Below are 17,972 nucleotides of genomic sequence, written 5' to 3' on the forward strand. Positions count from 1 at the left end.
CAAAGTATTTAATTGTTTAAAGAGATGATGAGAAAATGAAAAACCAAGCTTCAAATTTAAAATGTTTCCAGGTTACCTAATGAATTGCAGTCTGGCTTACAGAGTGCGACCAGTCATCTGGAAGACCATCCAGTTGTCCAAGTAGAATTATATGCATATATATGTGTGTGCTTAATATTTGATGTTTAGATGAAAGATCAAAATTACAGAAATTTTTCAAGATAGCAGATTTGTTACATAAAAGGTTTTAGTCCAAGAAAGCAGTGGTGCTCTAATTGCATGGGTGTGATAAGGAGACACAAGAAGCTTCCCTCAAAGCTGTTAAAACCCCACTGGCTCCTTCCCCTGTTCCTATGTCTGTTCCTATGTACCTACTCCTTCCCTATTCCCTGATTCCCATATCTTTGTACTGCCCCGAGACCAGGGTGACCCCGGGCCCCTGGGGAGTGTGTGCGTGCCGGAGACCTGAACACCTCCCTGCGCAGCTGAATTAAACATCTGTGGATAGCATGCAAAGGCCTTTTCTGCTTCTTTACCCTGGACTTTAGTAGCAGCAATTCAGGCTGCTGTGCATGGGAAAAATCTTGCTCTTTCAATTTCTGGCTTAAATGTGTTTGGTTTCATGCACACAATATATAAAACTAATGGAGACACAGAACATGTGCAAATGCTGATACTTAAGAATATTTATTAACATTTTATCAGAACAAGGATTCATCTCATCTAGCATCCTCCAACAGTGACCAAAATAGAAACCTAAGGAAAGTCTAGTAAAATACAGGAAGCCAGGAGACATGCATGTTTCCCTGTATGCGCCCAGCATGCAGCACCTTCTCTTATTGGGTCTTCTTGAGCCAGAAAGGGTGGTTTTTTAATTTACAAATCTTCACTTGACTACTTCTCTTCTGTCAGATTATCTGCTGTTTGAAGTGATGTATGTTTTAAAATGTGCTGAATTAGAACGCAAGCCTTTAATGATTGTGAGTTGACGAGCACAGAGAAGTCTTTGTACAAGAGTATGGTCTGGAATGTATTATCCTTGGCTGCTGAAGTGGTTGTTGTGCAAGTATAACCTAGAAATGCCAAATTGCTGTTATATGTGCAGCAAACATAGATTAGAGTTAGTCTTAACTCTGTTTTTATTATTCGTAGTAGTTAATAAATTCTGTAGGTTTTTGGTGAGGACATCCACTGCCTTTTTATGGCATTTCAAACTGATTCCCAAGGCTACTGTGAACCCTTAATATCACAAGTATTTTGATGCTTCTTTCCAGATACACCTCAGCTTTTACATTTCTAGCTGAAGCCTTGTGCTAGCCTAGTCACAAAGATTAAATCATACTTGAACAAATGGTTCAAAAATAAACTGCATTCCTATACCAGAAATTACATCATGCACTATACAAAGCATTGAGAGATGCCTTTTCCCCCACCCCTGTAACCTAATGGGTTACATCTTAAAAAGAAGTTGCAGCATACAGAATGTGGTTCCAGTGTAAAAAAAAAAAAAAAAAAAAAAATTATTTATGAGGCTAAAGGAAATTAAAGCATTTTTAATCCTGTATGGCCAGTTTATGTATGTATTGACAGCTGTACAGGGAAAAAAAAAATCACCTTCCAAAAAACCCTGCAAAACCACTCTTCACCCTAAATCAGCGTCTTTTGGGGTTAAACTTTAGGCAACAATCATTTCCTTGTGGCTCTGGCATGCCAACCTTATCATGCATCTAGGGCAATGTGGAAGACTGTCAAGGAAATATTTTTGATTCTTCTTTGAAGAAGGGGAAAGCATTTATGTGCAGTGTCTGATGGCGTATCTAAATGTAGAGAAGACTTAGCTTTACAGGTTTCTTGAATCAAGTGGTTTGAAAGGCTGAAACATAGGATGAGGTGACTGCCAGGAAAATCAGGCTTTCCTGGAAGTTTGGGAAATGCACTTGAAATTGCTTGTGTCTGTGGGTTAGTCTAGTGGGAAACAGTGACATGATCTACCTTTTCCTACATGCAGGTGGTGAAAGAAAAATAGTGAATTTTTAAGTTCCATATTATTCAGGCCTTTGGAGGCTTAAACAGCAAGATGAGCAAATTGCTAGCAAGATCAAGTGTAACCTGGGGCTTTGGAAATAACTTACCTTCAGTCATCTCTTAGATATTTCTTTCACAGCGATGTTACAGCAAATTTACTCCTATCAGTTTGTTAATCTATATTACAAGGAATCTTCATGGAAAAATAGACAACCTAAACCTAAGAAAACCCTCACCCCCCTGCCTTCAGTCATATCTGCCTATAAAGTTATTCCAGTAATTTTAAGGAATTTTGTTAACAGATGCAAATTTATATCAAATATGTTTTCTTCAATGTTCTAAAATAATCTGTTGATTTGGCAAACTGTCTGCAATATGCCAGAAGTTGTGGAATTGGAGAATGAGAATTCAAGAAACTATCCAGTTTCGTGTTGCCCATCTGGTATGTTTAGGAATATGGCTTTTCCAAGGGATTGAGAATTGTTCATAGTAATAGAGGGAGTCAGATTCAAGTTTCATTTTCTGCAGGAAGAAGTAAAACAGAAAGATCCTGAATACAAATTAACTTCCTGTAAATTTGCTGTTTCTCCACTTACACTGACAGAGAGGTGGACACAACCAGGGTTTTAAAATCATCTGTGATAGTGAAACAAAAGATAATTGATTTCCTGCAAATTCTGAGTGTAATTCTGTGATAGTGTATAAATGTATAAATGTGCACTAAATGTAGGCAGCCTTTCTATTTAAAGTCTTTTTTCAAGTGTTTGCAGTACTTTTTCCTTAAATACATTGTCATATTGAAGATACTGAAAAGAATCTGTCTATTCACAGTAAAATTATTTGTGTGTAAGACAGGATGTGAATGGAAATGAAATTTCAACGCAGATAAGGTTTTGAATGTGAAATTTGAGTGTATGTATCTGAAATTCTGAAATAAGTTTATTAAAAATGTCTTCTTGGACTCAAAAGAAATATTTATAACACAAGAAAAGTTACTGTAAAAGTAATTGTAGCGTTTGTAGATATGGATTTACATGTAAAGACAAGCATAGACTAGGACCGTAGAATAGGATAATTTGTGTTGGAAGGGACTTCAGATTTCATCTCGTTTCAGCTCCCTTGACAGAAACAGGGACATTTTTCACTAGACCAGGTTGCTCAGAGTCCCATCCAACCCAGCCTTAAATACTTCCAGGTGAGGAAGCATCCACAGCTTCTCTGGGCAGCCAGTTTTCTCTACCCTCACAGTAAAGACTTTCTTCTTAGCATCAAATCTAAATGTAGTCCTATCCACCCCATGTCCTGTCACTACTTGCTCTTGTAAAAGGTCCCTCTCTACCTTTCTTGTATGGCCCTTCAGGTATTAGAATGCTGTAATTAGGTAAAGATAACTATACAAATAGTATGAAGATAACTATTCAAATTTAGTAGAATTCTCTTCTTCGGGATCTTAACTACCTATCCTAGATTCTTCTCCTAACTCTAGAACATCATATCTGTTTTTAGGGGATTGGTAGCACAGGGAGCATTCTTTCTCATGCTCTGAGCTGAGACAAAAGTCGTTCTCCCTTGCCATGTGAATTAGCTGATCCTACTTGCTTGGGTTGGATGTTAACTTCAACTCCCAAGGATTTATTGGAGGGTCATCACCCTGTCTGTGTGAGAGCTCAATGGCCTGCTCAGATTCCCAGATGGTACCCTGCTCAGTGAGTGTTTTATGCCATGAAGCTTGTCTATCTGGGCACACTCGCACCCATGGCACTCAACGTTGGATTCTAGCAGGGCTCCCAGATTCTGGCGTTCCCTGCAGCTGAGTCTCTGAGACTTCAGGAGGTCTGTTCAGGTGTAGGTGTCTGTCTTAGAAAGCTGTGGTCTCTCCATTTGCATTTTATGCTCAGAACAGCAGTCGCAATGGGTAGATTGTGACCAGTTTTGTTGCCAAAAAAGTTTGCAACATGTTGACAACTCCATAGGATGAAGTGGCCCATCCTCATGAACTGCCATGCAGACTCCTACACCACTTCTAAAGCCACATGTCCTGTTCCTCACACTCCCAGTCAACCGCACTCACTGGACCCATTTAAGTCTCCCACGATTGCTTTCCCCTGGCCATTCCTTTCTCATCTGTAGAACTTCTCTCTCACCTGCAAGAACTGTTGGGACTTGTCTGTCTCCTGGCAGTCCTGATAGGTCTCTCAGCTGTTATTCAGTTTTCCCTGACTCCAGGAACCTCCTGCCCAGCTGAAACCCAGTGCTTAGTCCACCCAGAACTTACTGTAGCTGCAGGTAGTGTCACCACTGTCACTATGCACTTTGCCAATTACCCCAAGGAGAAACTTTTATCTTTATTTTTATAACAGGGTGTGCTTTGAGTGACAGTTGTCATGTACTAGCAAAAAGTGACTGGATGCACAGCACTGATTTTGCAGTCCAGGGTAGTAGGGGACAAGGCAGGGAAAAGCAAAGCAGCTTCCAGTGGTTACGTTTTGTGCTTCCCTGGGCACTTGACATCATTCCATCCATGAATTAGATATGATTGAAACCCTGTAACCTTGGAAATTGTCCAAAACAGCATTATGGCTGCAACTATTGTCAAAAACTCTGCTAGTGTTCAACATTTTGCAATTTAATCTGCCCAGGCATGTTTTAGTTTATGTAAATTAATGTGTCAGGCATGTCTTTAAGAAGCCTGGCTGAATTACTTAAGAATTACTGGCTGTCCTTTTTTTCTACAGAACAGGTATTGAGAAACCTGTCTTGCTACTCGTATTTCTTCTCATTTACATTATGTAAGAGACATGACTAGAACATGCCTAGTTTAACATAACTTACTTTAAAAATTGAAGGTCTTACAAATGGTTTGAGGAGGACTGCTTGGAAGACTCTTACATGTTTGTTGTACTGTCTTAGCTGTGCTAGGACATGTGTATGAAAGCAATAAAAACTGCAAACCCACAAACTTCAAAACTGTAATGGGAAAGGTGTTACTGCTGTCCTACAGCTGAGCCTTGCATCTCCTGTAGACATGAAATGCTGGTGGGTCTGAAACCAGCTTCAGTGAGGAAAGAATATGGAAAGCGGAATAAATGCTCAAAAAGTAAAGGTAGGTGGGTCCATATTGTGGATTGAATTGTTTGGGTTCTAATACACTGCTTACTTTGAATAATGAAAAGTGCTCATTTTTGTTCAGAAGGTGTACAGCATTAAGTAGCATACATAAATATGTAAATACATAATTATATAAGAATATAATATAACCTGATCCTTCAGGTTTTCAGTTTAAAATTTCAGGTTTTGCAAACTGATCTTTCATATTCTTTGGGAGATTTGTGGCATATATTCTTAAAAATATTTTACTTGGTAAATCCATATGGGCTTGAAAGACAGTTGTAGCAGAGGCCTGAGGGGAAAAACAAACAACAGCTTCTCTTTTTGTGGTGGAACTTCTTGCCCAGAAGTTGGACTCAGGATAAACAGACTAGGTTAGGTAAGAAAATAGGTAATTTGTATTCATGCAAGCTGAACCTATATGTTTGCCTGTGTGTTCTCTATACTTGCAAGGGTGTAGAGTGGACTAAGTGCACAGCAGGCTGTAGTTGAATGTATTTTGCTCCAAGAGAGCTTTTTAGTGTGCCTATTTTTTGGAGAGATTTCCCCTTCACATTTTCTACAAACTGAGAGGTCTAGTTGCAGACTCCTTTGGGAACAACATCATGTGTATGGCTTCTAGAGATCTCACAGGTGTTAGTGATTTTCTTGCTCTGTGCATTTTAGGTATTGAACCAAAATGTTTTTCTTGGTACTATTTAAGCTTATTTAATTTTTTTTTTTTTTGTAAGAAGAGGTGTAACTCTATGAATAGTGTTACAAATCTGTAGATACTGCCAATTCTGTATAATAATTCTGTATATATATATATAGTAGTGGTTTCTACAACTGCTGTCTGGACATGCTAGCTTTAGCATTTGTTTCTGAATTTAGGTATGACCATAGTATGAGCTGCAGAGCAAGCCCCCATCTGCACTGGGGCCGAAGCAGGAGTGTACAGGGCTGTCAGCACTGAGATCCAGTGTAGTAAAGGATTCTGCTAACAGTGGATCTGACTTGCACAATTTTCTATAGTTATGGGATTGCCAGTATTTGAGTTTAAAAAATTGTATCTGATGGAGAGAAAAAGTTGTCTGTTTTTTGTCCTGTTCTGCAAGTTACACTGACTCTAGTTGATAACAGAGCATTGAGCTGTGTAGGGGAGATGATGAGGGTAGCTCCAGATGGTGAGGGGGACCCCAGTTATACTTACAGTCCTTAATCCAGGCAGAAGGACATTTGAGCACACTTGCTTTGACAGGCTATGCAAAAAAAAAAAAAAAAAAAAAAAAAAAAAAAAAAAAAAAATCACTGCTCTCCAAGGAGTTAGAAATCAGGTGAAATTCTGTGTTTCAGTCATGTTATGTGATCAAGAACTAAGGTTGATTGCCTCCAGATTTGCATTTGTTGACCCAAAATCCTTGTATGACCTTTTTGGTATGTCCTTTGGGCATGTGCCACAGCTGGCCTTGGATTGTAATTGAATACGACAAGGTTAGATGGTGAGGTTTTGCCAAGTAGAGTTCTTAATGATGAATGTTTTCTGCTTTTGGCTTAATCCAGACAAGAATTTTTAATTCCTCTTCCTTATCTTACTGCCAAGTGTTCTTAAATGTTCGCTCAGATTTTTTTTTGCTTGGTTTGATTGGTTTGTTTGTTTAAACTTCTGTTTGGTCTTTTTGCTTGTTGTTTTGGGGGGTTGTTTTTGTGTTTTGTTTTGGGCTCTGGGAGGGGAATTGTGTTGGTTTTTTTGGGGTGGGTGGGGTTTTTTGTTTGTTTTTTTTTTTCCTTTTTGGTTGCTTTTTTAATTTTGTTTTTGGGGGGGTGGGGGTTGTTATTGTTGTGGGGGTTTAATGTTGTTTTTGATAGAAACGGGCCAGGGAGTTTAAAAGTGCTTGAAATCTGGGAAAAGAGTTCCCAGAACAGACAAGTAAATGCTAAAAACTATTATATAAATCTAACTTCTGTGGTCAGCTACACTACAAAAAGGACTTTGCTCCCAATTCAGTTGGATCTGGTGGTTAAAGATCAGCAAATTGTGTTTTCTCCTGCTGTGCTCTGCAGATGTTCATGTCCAGAGGCACAATGATTTGTATTTTTTTGGAAAACAGTGAGCATGATCTATAAACAGATTGAGCACTGAAATGTGTTGTGCACAGTGATTGCTACCATGTAAAGTATGAAATGAATAATATGTTGAAGAACCTGTCCATATAATGCTTTTCAATGAAAGTGCAATAAGGCTGCAACAGACCAGGTGAACTGTTGCACTGTCTTCTATAATACTTGGGTATCAGTGTACAGAGAAAGCAGTAAAAACCCCAAAAGAAAAATAGGATTTAGAAGGAATATAGATCTCAATTTGCAGTATTCACCTAATGAGAGGTTTATGGAAAGTTTGAGTTTGATATCCTGGATTAATTGGCAGAATGTTAAAAATGAGTGAAGATATATGTGGTCACAGAATGCCTTGATTTTCTGAGCTTCCTTGATGGGGAAGAAGAATTCAGAATATTGAGGACAGGTGAAAAGCAGAAAAACAAGCAACAATTCCTCTTACAATGCACTTTTTACAACTCCATTTTCTTTCCCTCATAGTTTTTTCTCATGTCTCTCTGACTTCTTAGTTATTGTTCTTTCTACTTGCCTTTTGAATTTTTCTTGGTGGGAGAAATTAAACAATACTAATTAAACAATAATTTTGTGTTTCTAGCATGCAGAAAGAGTATTGCTGGAGGAAAGGGAGTGGTCAGAACATTGTTATTTAGCCAGTTAGTAAATGCAACTTCCTATCACGTGGTAGAGAGTAGCAGTCTCCTGATTTTTTTCCCCCCCGTAGTTTCTGACTGTGTATTACAAATATTTGGTATATTTCATGCTGTCATTCTCAATATGGTGCTCTTTTGAATGATGCCTGTTTATCTGTACTGAAGTACTGAGTGAGTTTGGTTAAGATGGTATGTACCATAATAATTCTGGCTTGAAGAAGCAAAGTTAAATTTCCAGGCTCCCTCATTATTAGGTTTTTCATATCAGTTGAATTTCTATTATTAATTTGTTGTTAAAACTGTTGCTGTCTCCTGCCCAAGGCATAGTCAAACAGGGGACTACTGCAGTGTCCTCTGATTATGTATAAAAGCATGCTGATTTACCATGTCTGTATTTGGATAGCTAATATTTTATTTGGCTGTTGTGTTGAGAGTAAACTTAAATTGACATTCTCCCCTCTCGCAGATGTGCTAAGTGTTCCAGTTTTTAGGTAGTTAGCGCAAATTTAAGCTTTCTGTCCTTCCATGAATTCATGACACAGACAGTGGAAACTAATATTAATATTGCAAACACAACGTTTAATGTTTTAGACAAGAGCAATCTTTCATCCAAGGACCAAGCCAAGACCGTCTCTCAGAAAAGCTAAGCTTAGAAATCTCTCAACATGATTCAAACAGAAAAACTAAAGATACAGAGTGAGTCTGAGACATAGCTCGGCCTCCAAGGAAGCGCTAACTTTTCTGATTAGTGTAAATGCTTATTTTAAGCATTTTCCTTCTCTCTGAGAAAGAACTTAGCTTTCCTGATTAGTGTAAGTACTTATTTTAAGAAGGTAAATTTGTATCCTCGGCAATAAAGAGGTCGTGATTTATTTTTCAGACACCAGAAGGTCACTTCATAGAAATCATCTGTAACTTCATTTCTACAGGCTCAGGGTATTGTGTCATCTTAGATGCTTTCCATGTATGGATATTCTTTTTGCTGAATGAGGTTTATTGCTACAACTGGAATTAAGATCATGTATGTTTGAGTTTCTTGGAAGTGTGTTTCTCTTTGTAAGAAAGAGAAAATATACCCATATACTAAGGGTATATGACAGCAGTAGATAAGGTATGGTTCTACTCCATCTGTGGTAGTTTCCTAATCTTTCTTGGACTCAAAAATGGCATTACTGCTTTACAGAAATGAAACTGTAACATTAGAAATATTACCTTTTTAGTTTTGATTTTGTACTGAGTAATGGAAATGAATTAAATTAGTATCCCATTGCCATCTGCTGCTTTGACTCCACTCACAAATTCAGTAAACTTCACATGGTTGAACTCACACACATGAACATGTACTAACATATGTGTATATATATATAAAAAGCTGTATTTTTATTTACACCTGTGAGTATGCATAAACATGCATGCTGCTCAGGAAGTGTCAGAAATGTTGGCCTGTTTTACCACTGATGGTTCCATTCTTCCTAGTCCCTTCTGCTTCTGAGTTTAGCAAGTTATTTCCCAAAAATGTCCATCATACTTAGGTGTATTTAAACTCCTGGATTGAGTGAATGTTATGGTTTTTTTCTTGCCTTTTACCTTTGAGTAACAGAGTACAATGAATCAAAAATAATAGTTTCAATGGTAGTATTGATAAAAAAGTTCCTGTCAAGAAAGACCTAAAAGTCTAGTTTGAAAGAAATGGTGTCACAATTTTAATAGAACTTAAGAAAAAGTCAGCACAGTGGCTTTGCCACTCATTATCACCAGTTTTTGTTTTGTCACTGCTTTTCTTGTCTGCTGCTATCTCTTAAGTCCATACATACCAAGTCAATCTTGATACTGCACAAATATAGACTCAAGCTTTAAGCTAAATATCAAATATTCTGCAATTTCTTATGTAAGCAAAAATATGTTTTAGCAGCTGATGCTTCACCACATGTTCTCAAAACAGATAAATGAAATTCCACCTGCCAGCCTGAATGTGATGGTGCCCTTGTTTTTCTCACTGGAGCTGGACTGTTAATGTTGTTTCAAGCAGCATGAAATTTAGTACTCTTGCTAATCTACAAACAAGCATTCACAGAGTATAGTTCCTTCTTGTGGAACTTGTGGTCTTGTTCCCTGGTTCAGTTGCACTTTCCGCATACCTGATAAAGCTCTCACAAACACAATTACATGTGTTACCTCAAAAACAAAGAGCTAAGGTTTGGTATCTGGGAAAAAAAAAAAAGTAATTTTAAACTAGCTTTCTTTATTAGTATATGGTGTTTTTTGCTGCAAAAAAAAAATTTGTATTCTTGATCCAAGTAGAATGATACCAGTATGAATGGTTATTGTATTTAGGACAAATACATTTAAAATAAAGACACCTGTACCGGGTATAAGAACATGTTGCAAAAGCAACTGCAGTTGTAATAGCAGTGGGTTCATTTTAATTTTTTTTTCATGGTATATATAGTCAAGATGGAGGTAACAGTTTTGCATGGTAGAATGATTCAATACTGATTTCCTTCTGATGTGGTGGATATGTGTCATATTCAAAGTCTGCTAAGCTTCTGACAAATAGAGATTTCGTAGGTATGTGTAATGTAGCTCCACTCTGGCCTTTTCACAGATAATCTTGGAAAAAATAAAGTTGTGTATTGTGTTAATTTTCAAATGTAAGCGTGCCTGGAGCATTTTTTGTCCTCCTCTCAAATGATCTAGAAGCTAACACAAGCATACATCACATTTTGGGATGGATATCTGTTCAGAACTGTAAAACTACTCAAAGATTTCAAGCCTTACCATTTCACCTGGATGTTATACGAGCCATGGATTTGATAAACAGATCCCATTGGAAACTTCATGCTTTTTCATGCCTTTTTAAAAATAAATTATACTGGGACAGAGGTTCTTACCTTAAGTACATTCTAAAGCACAAGTACTTCAGTATTTGACAATAAGCAATGGGAATTTAGTGTACTGTGTGTTTGTAGCTTGTGAGCTTCATGTTAACCTGAAACATGAAAAGCTTTAGGAATAGTATAGTAAGGAAATGATATTATATAGGAGTATTTCTTTAATGAAAACTGTGTGTAAAATGAGACATCATAAAAACAGTTCACTAGTTGCTATATTAATCAGTTTTTATGTCTTGTGTTTTCATGTGCATAATTTTTATGGATGTGGTGGAATCTAATGATTGAAGGCTGTTTTTCTACCCCTTTCTGCATCTTGCAGGCATACAGGAGTTTCCAGAAAATATAAAAAACTGTAAAGTCTTGACAGTTGTCGAGGCAAGTGTAAATCCAATTTCAAAGTAAGTTTGTAAATTTTTTTATGTTTTATATTTTGTGCAAATACTACTGAGTCTAGAATTTGCCCCAAGACATGTGCCGGCACTTGGAGGCGACAGTAGAGTTCCATGGGAAATATCTTCATTAACCTTGTTGCTCTGTGATCCAGTATAGCTATCTCATTAAAGTACTTTGCCAAAGTTAATAGGCTATGTGGACCATCCTTCATTATACCATGTATCATGTCAGCTTAAAATCCATCGCTTCTCTGTGACTGTACAGAAGTGTGCAGAGAGTTTTCTTAATAACAAAAATTAATTCTGGTTGAATATGCATTTCTGCTATAGTGACAAAATTACTTTGCCAGAAATCTCCACTGCCAGAGATAGAACATATCTCTTCCGGGGAAAGAAGGGATTGTGTATTTTTTAATTTATCCTGTTGTTTCTAATTAATGCCTTCTCATTTCATATCAGGAGATCACAACTTTGTGACAAGATTACATCTATTTGTAGCTTTTATTGCCTGTAGACATTGTTCACAATACTTAAAATAATTTTGAAACTCATCTTATAAAGAACAACTGTGTAGTGTGACTTTAAAGAAATTCACCCCCTTAATTTTATCAATATGTAGGACTTCAGTACTATACTGTTGCTTAAGAAAATATGACTTAATGCCCTGAATATAAATGAAACTAAGGTATTATGTTATTTTACTTCTATATAGGCTGCCAGATGGATTTTCTCAACTGTTAAACCTAACACAGCTGTACCTGAATGATGCTTTTCTTGAGTTTTTGCCAGCCAATTTTGGCAGGTAAGTTGAACAGGAAACTTTATCTCTACATTAGTTTTAAGTTTCTGCAGAGCAGTTTCTTCTGGTTCTGAAGAAAAGTGAGTGCTGAAGAAAGGGAAAAAGAGTACATTATGAATTTGCAATAGTTACAGGGGAAAAAAGCCCAGAATCTGTATCAGCAGCTTTTAATTTTGACTTCTGAAAGACAGACAGAATGCTTATGAAGGGCGTAAAACATATTTACATTCTTGTTTCTTTTCCAACACTAGTTTGGTAAGTAAGGAAGTATTTTTGAAATTTGTATTGCTTGTCATGTAGTAATTCAAGTGAAGCAAATAATGACAATTGTAATTCCACTTGTCCTACCTGCCCTGGATGCACAAATTACTTTATGCACAACTGTACTCTCAAGTCCCTTATTGTCAGGAATATTTCTGAAAAACCTGATATATATATCGTATTTATGATGCATACTGACTATGCAAAACTGTTATATGTAATAGTTTAAGTACAAGATAAATACTAATCTGCTACCTCTGTAAAATAGATTAAATCTTGCAAGCAAAAATGAAAGGGTAATAGTCATAAAAGGAAAACTCCTAGATGATCATAGGTTATGCTGTCCTTATCACACTAGTTTTAGCCATTTCTGTAGTTTTCCCCTCTCTATTCTTATTTTATGCTCTTTTCTCCTAGATTGTCACTTTCCCAACCCATCCCATGTCCAGCAAGCATCTCTTTCAGAAAATACAGCAATTAGTTAAGCAATCATGTTGCTGAGTGAAAAAATGGGCCTTAGGCCATTTTTTCACTTTGTTTTTCACATTGTGCTGTGTGCAGCACAGTCTGCAAGAGATTAGCACAGTCCCCAGATAGTGCTGCAGCAGTTGGACAGATCAGGAGATGGACAATGGAACATAAGCACAGGTGCTTGCCACTAGTGACCCTTAATTTATTAGTCATAGATGATCAGAGCTGTTGACTTGCTCTTCTCTGTTACCAGTTAGTGAATGACTAAGAGCACCAGATCTGCTACACATTCAGCTATCAAAACAGATGCTTATGATGCAGATGCATTATTGTCATTCTTTTTTTTTACTGCTGCACAAAGTTTGCGTTTCAGAAGCCCTCATTAAGGTTGAGGAATATCTGGAATATGCATACTCTTATTGGAATTCTAATGATTGTCTATGCTTTTTTCTGTTCTGTTCTTTAATAGTCTTACCAAGTGGCAAGATTTTCATAATTAAAACAGGCACTACAGATAAACTTGAAGACTTGAGGATGACACAGCTGATCCTTTAATTTTACACATAGTACACATTAAAAACTCTCAGAATTTTTTTCTTTGTCACTGTCAGCTTCCATAATGCTTAATGGTTACTGAAATGGTGAAGTCATTAATTACTAATATCATAAGAATAGATCAGTTACTGAAGTTGAAAGCCAGTTCTCCATTGTCTTTCAATAGTTATGAAGAATTCAGCTTTGCTTGTTAAAATCTAGTGATTTGCAGCATCCTGCTGTATACCTAGGAAAATGAATTTGAAGTATTCATGTATGGAAGTTTACCTGCTAAAACAGTGTTGCATAGAAAACATAGTGTTCTATGGGAAGATGATGTTTAGATCAAATAAATTAGAAAACAACGAAACATTAAAATACCATTTCAAAGTAAGGTTCAGACCCCTTTGACATTGAGTAATTCTGTTCTGTAACTGATGAGACTGCTTTGCTATCTCACAATTTTACATCCAGGTATAAATACTTTATAGTTTGAAGTCTTGTAACTTGTACTTCAGAATATGGAATTACTTCTTCTGTATACAAATAAAAAACTCTTCTAGAAACTTTTGATATATTTAATCTCATAAATGGCAAGTTTCAGTTTCTTCCAGTTTGGTGCATTATTTTTTTTTGTATACAGCCATATAGCTGTTACTTTTCATTGTTTAGGAGTATGTGAAGTAACAGTTCTTTTGCCTGCTCTTACTGGCAACTATTGTCAATACGAGTATCCCCTAAAAGCTAAGCCAATACATATTATGGCTAACAAGGCTTTTATGCTCTGTGTGTCAGGTTAGAAACTGGGTTTCTTACATCTCTTTCTCTCTGAGTGTTCATTGTTTCTGCAGTTTAATTGCTGCCATTTCTCATGAGTGTTATCCCTCATTCTCTCACCTGCTGTATTTATATTGTTCTCACATCCCCCAGTTATTAGACTAAATAAAATTTTGTTTTCTTCTGGTGTGGTAGGTTTTCCTTTGTCTCTGAGTATATTAATATATCTTGGAACAGGTTTCAGTTTTAATTCATCTTCTTTTTGACAGAGGATGATGACATCTATAGCTATATTTAGAATTTGAATTAAGATCTCTTCATGGCTTGTACAGTGTCATGATTATCTTCTTGTTTCTCTTGGAAATGTCTGTAGTTGTGCTCCAGTGTTCCAGTTATCCTTTTTGCAACTGCCTAGTGTAATTTCTTACAGGATTAACTGATATGTTGGACAGTTCAGTTAGAAATGGTTGATACCTACACAGAAGTACTTGGCTTTGTGCTATGGTATCTTGTCCTTTTTTCTAAGTTTTTTTTTAGTCCATAAGGCTGTACAGATTTATTTTTTTTCCCTAAGGTGTCTTACTAAATCACTATATTGTCTGTGACATAAGCCAAGGTAAACATTTTTCTGATCTTGAAAGATTGCTATTAAAAAATCTTGAACAGGATAGTCATAGAAAGGGTCTTTGAGCACTTCTATCACTACTAACCTGACACTCACCCTTGATGCTTAGGAAATAAATTTTTCATAATAGAAGGCATTTTTAGTACATGCAGTGTTTTATTGGATTTATCTCCAGGCTTTATTTTCATCTTCAGAATTTATGCGAAAGATTTTCATAATTGCAAGGTCAAAATGATACCATCTTTTTTCCCCATTTTTTGTGAATATTGTATATGGGCTTTCTTTTAATGATGTTCTTGTCCAGCCTGTTAGGTGTACTAAAAGTCACCAGACTTTTGATATGATGAGAGTTCCTTTGGAATTCTCAGGTAACAAAGTGGGGTTTTTTGCTCCATTCCCAAATTAAAATTTGAATGTGTTGATATTGGCACAGATCATGGCTTTAGTATTGATGTCAGTGCACAAATATCTGAGAAGTACTGTCCTTGCCTAAGTAAATCATATATGTTGTATCTGAATTCATAATGTGTATTTACATTTAGATACACAAATACATAAACAGAGAATGTTAAACTTGAAACACACTTCTTTCTCATTTTGAGACAGGGTTTTAAAAGGGAAACATTATTTGTTAATGGGTGTTTTAAGATAAACAAGGATTTATCTTCAGTGTAATTCTAAAAATCTGTCAATAATGGGATATTGCTTCCAGAGCCTCTTTACTGGATGTTGCAATTAATTTGCTTTATATCTACTTTCTCAACAATATGCCAGTAGTATCTGTAATAGTAGATGGTTTAGTAGTATCTACTTCAGGATATTTTTTACATAAGTGTACAGTGATAATCAAATTTAGTTACATATATATATATATGTATTTAATTACATATATACATATGTGTTCTGCACAAACTTTGGTAAATGCAGCCTGCAACATGCATACTTTTTATTTTGCATGCCTCTGCATTTTAGTAACAAAATAAAGATATTCTGCTTTAGGAAAACTGCTGAGGAGGTGTAAAGTAAGGAATATCTCTCAATGTTTAGATTTCCAAGGAATGACTGCTAGTTGCACAGCAAGTTTCAAGTGTACCTGCTGTGTGTTTCTTTTCCATTTTTTCCAGGTGGTACAGTTTATGAAGTCAGATTTAAGAAGGATATTGATCTTCTCCTGGAAAATTGTTCATGTAGAGATTTTGTTTTATTGAAAAGTTGTGTTGCATTTAAAATGCAGGCTAAGATGGTTATCATTAAAGAACAATACTGAAAAAAAAAAATTAAGCTATTACAGAATGTATACTTCCAGTTGAATAATACCGGTTACAGCTTTGTGCATTGGTGATGTGCAGATAGTTCTGTGGTGATGGGTTTTTCAAGTTCAGAAATTAAATATTCTGTACAAGAAGGACAGATCTGTGTCACAGAATGGCCCAGATAATACACATTCTGCCACTGTGAATTCCATTTTTTCTTTAGTATAGGTGAATTAGTTCTTGATTTCTTTTCCAAATTAAATGCCACTTCTTCAGGTCCCTTTGCAGTTCAGATGCTCAGCTTGGATGGATGCTGGATGCTTAGCACCAGCAATTGAAAAAAACAGCTAGACATAGTATTTGATGTGCATTATTATTTTAATCTTGAATTAGTTCTTCAAATAATAATGGAATAGGTGACAACTGCTTCAGTCCAGTATTTCTCATTAATTACTGGAGGAGAAATGCATGTTTAGACACAGCCTATATCTCCCAGCCAGGGAAGGTTGAGAATTTTTTCCTAGTAACTTCTGTAAAGTTCTATGCATAAGAAATTCAATATTTATATCTTCAATCTCTTAGGGCTACCTGAGAAAATAGGAACAAGGTGACAAAGCTATAAACATTTCTGTCACCAAAAGCAATCTATAGGTTCACAGAATTACCTTATTACAAGCATCACACAATTCTGGCTAACGTCAGTGAAGTATGGATATGCATATTTATAGTTTAGCATATGAAGGGAGATTTGCTGCCTTTGTATTCAATGTAAATTTGACTTCATACATGATTTGTTAAAAAAAACCCAAAAACCTACAAACTGTGTAGCTTCTTCCCTGTCAGCAAAGCAGAACACCAGATGAAGCCTAATGCAGTATTTGGTTTAGAAATCAAAGCCCAAAATGTTTATTCATGTCTGAGGCTTCTTAAAAGAGTTCTGTTTTGCACTAGATTAGTATCTTAGGGTGCTGGTAGGGTAGGATGCCTAGGATGTCTTTCCAACTTATGTTCTAGGTGAACAGGAGTGCTATTACCATGAATGGAGGTTTTATTAGGGTATTCTTTCACCACTGTTGGGATGTTGGGGTTTTGCATTTTTTTAAAAGAAGTTGTAGGGAGGAGGTTCCCCTCCAGCAGTTGCTACCAGATAGTGCTGCTTGCAGTGCTGGGCTGCACTGACCTCTCTTCTCTTTCAAGGTGACTCTTACATTTTTAGGTTATTTGTGGGCATGGCAGATGGCTGCTTTCAAACTCATCCAAAATTGGGTGAATATCTAGAGGAAAAATAAATACTGTTTTCTGCTTTCTATTTCTACAGAAAGTATAGTTGTTACCACTTAAATAAAATTAAGGTTTTTGTCTCTGTCCTTACAATGCACTAAGTTAAACACCTTCAGGAAAGACTGGTCTACTTACCAGGCTCCTTTCTGACTCAGGGACCTTAATACCCTAGTCTGTATTGTGTGAGGTTTATCAGTGAGTCACGTGTAGAACTCTTTTCATTACAGTCCTATCAGTATTTAAACTAAATCAGTTTCTTAAATTTTTTTTAACAAGCTTTTCACTTCTGTCCCAGTGCAAAAATATTCAATGGGAATGGTACATTGCATGTATGTCAAGACTGCTTGGAACTTACCTTGGCTCTAAGCAGTTGAGTTGAGATTTAGTTGTTATTTGTTTTGAAACCAAGGATTTACTAGAAAAAAGGTCAAACCACCTTCTAACAAAAATGTCAAAATGGATTCAGAAGCTGACTAGAAAGAGAATATGGAAGGAAATTCAAGATTAATTTAAAGCTGTAAGGTGGAAGACTACAGATATTCCTCAGATAAGACTTCTGTATTAAACTTATTGCCAGTACTAGAAATTGAACATCTTTAGTTGTGCAAAGTGATTGCAACTTTCTGTCACTTCCTGTGTACTTTTCATTAAGACTTTAAAATGTACCCATAATTAATCAAATGAAGTGTTTCAAAATTTTTGGGATGAAGGAACAAAATGTGTTCAAACAGGTGCAGAAAAGCAGAAAAAAATCTGTATTGTTGCTTTACCAAAATCAAACTTCAACCAATAAATTTAAAATAAC

At 36.3% G+C, this 17,972-nt stretch overlaps 1 protein-coding gene across 12 annotated transcripts in view; it reads left to right on the forward strand.

The window, feature by feature from the left end:
- ERBIN (erbb2 interacting protein) overlaps nucleotides 1-17,972 on the forward strand; it is a 116,366-nt gene that overhangs the window by 58,908 nt on the left and 39,486 nt on the right. For all 12 annotated transcript variants that reach the window (XM_085567732.1, XM_085567730.1, XM_021534395.3 and 9 more), the window contains 2 exons: nucleotides 11,094-11,172; nucleotides 11,879-11,968. In XM_085567732.1, the coding sequence (XP_085423858.1) occupies nucleotides 11,094-11,172; nucleotides 11,879-11,968 (169 nt within the window). The remainder of the gene's footprint in view (nucleotides 1-11,093; nucleotides 11,173-11,878; nucleotides 11,969-17,972) is intronic.

This window comes from Lonchura striata, chromosome Z (genome assembly GCF_050655825.1).
Source record: "Lonchura striata isolate lonStrDom1 chromosome Z, ASM5065582v1, whole genome shotgun sequence".
NCBI lineage: Eukaryota > Metazoa > Chordata > Aves > Passeriformes > Estrildidae > Lonchura > Lonchura striata.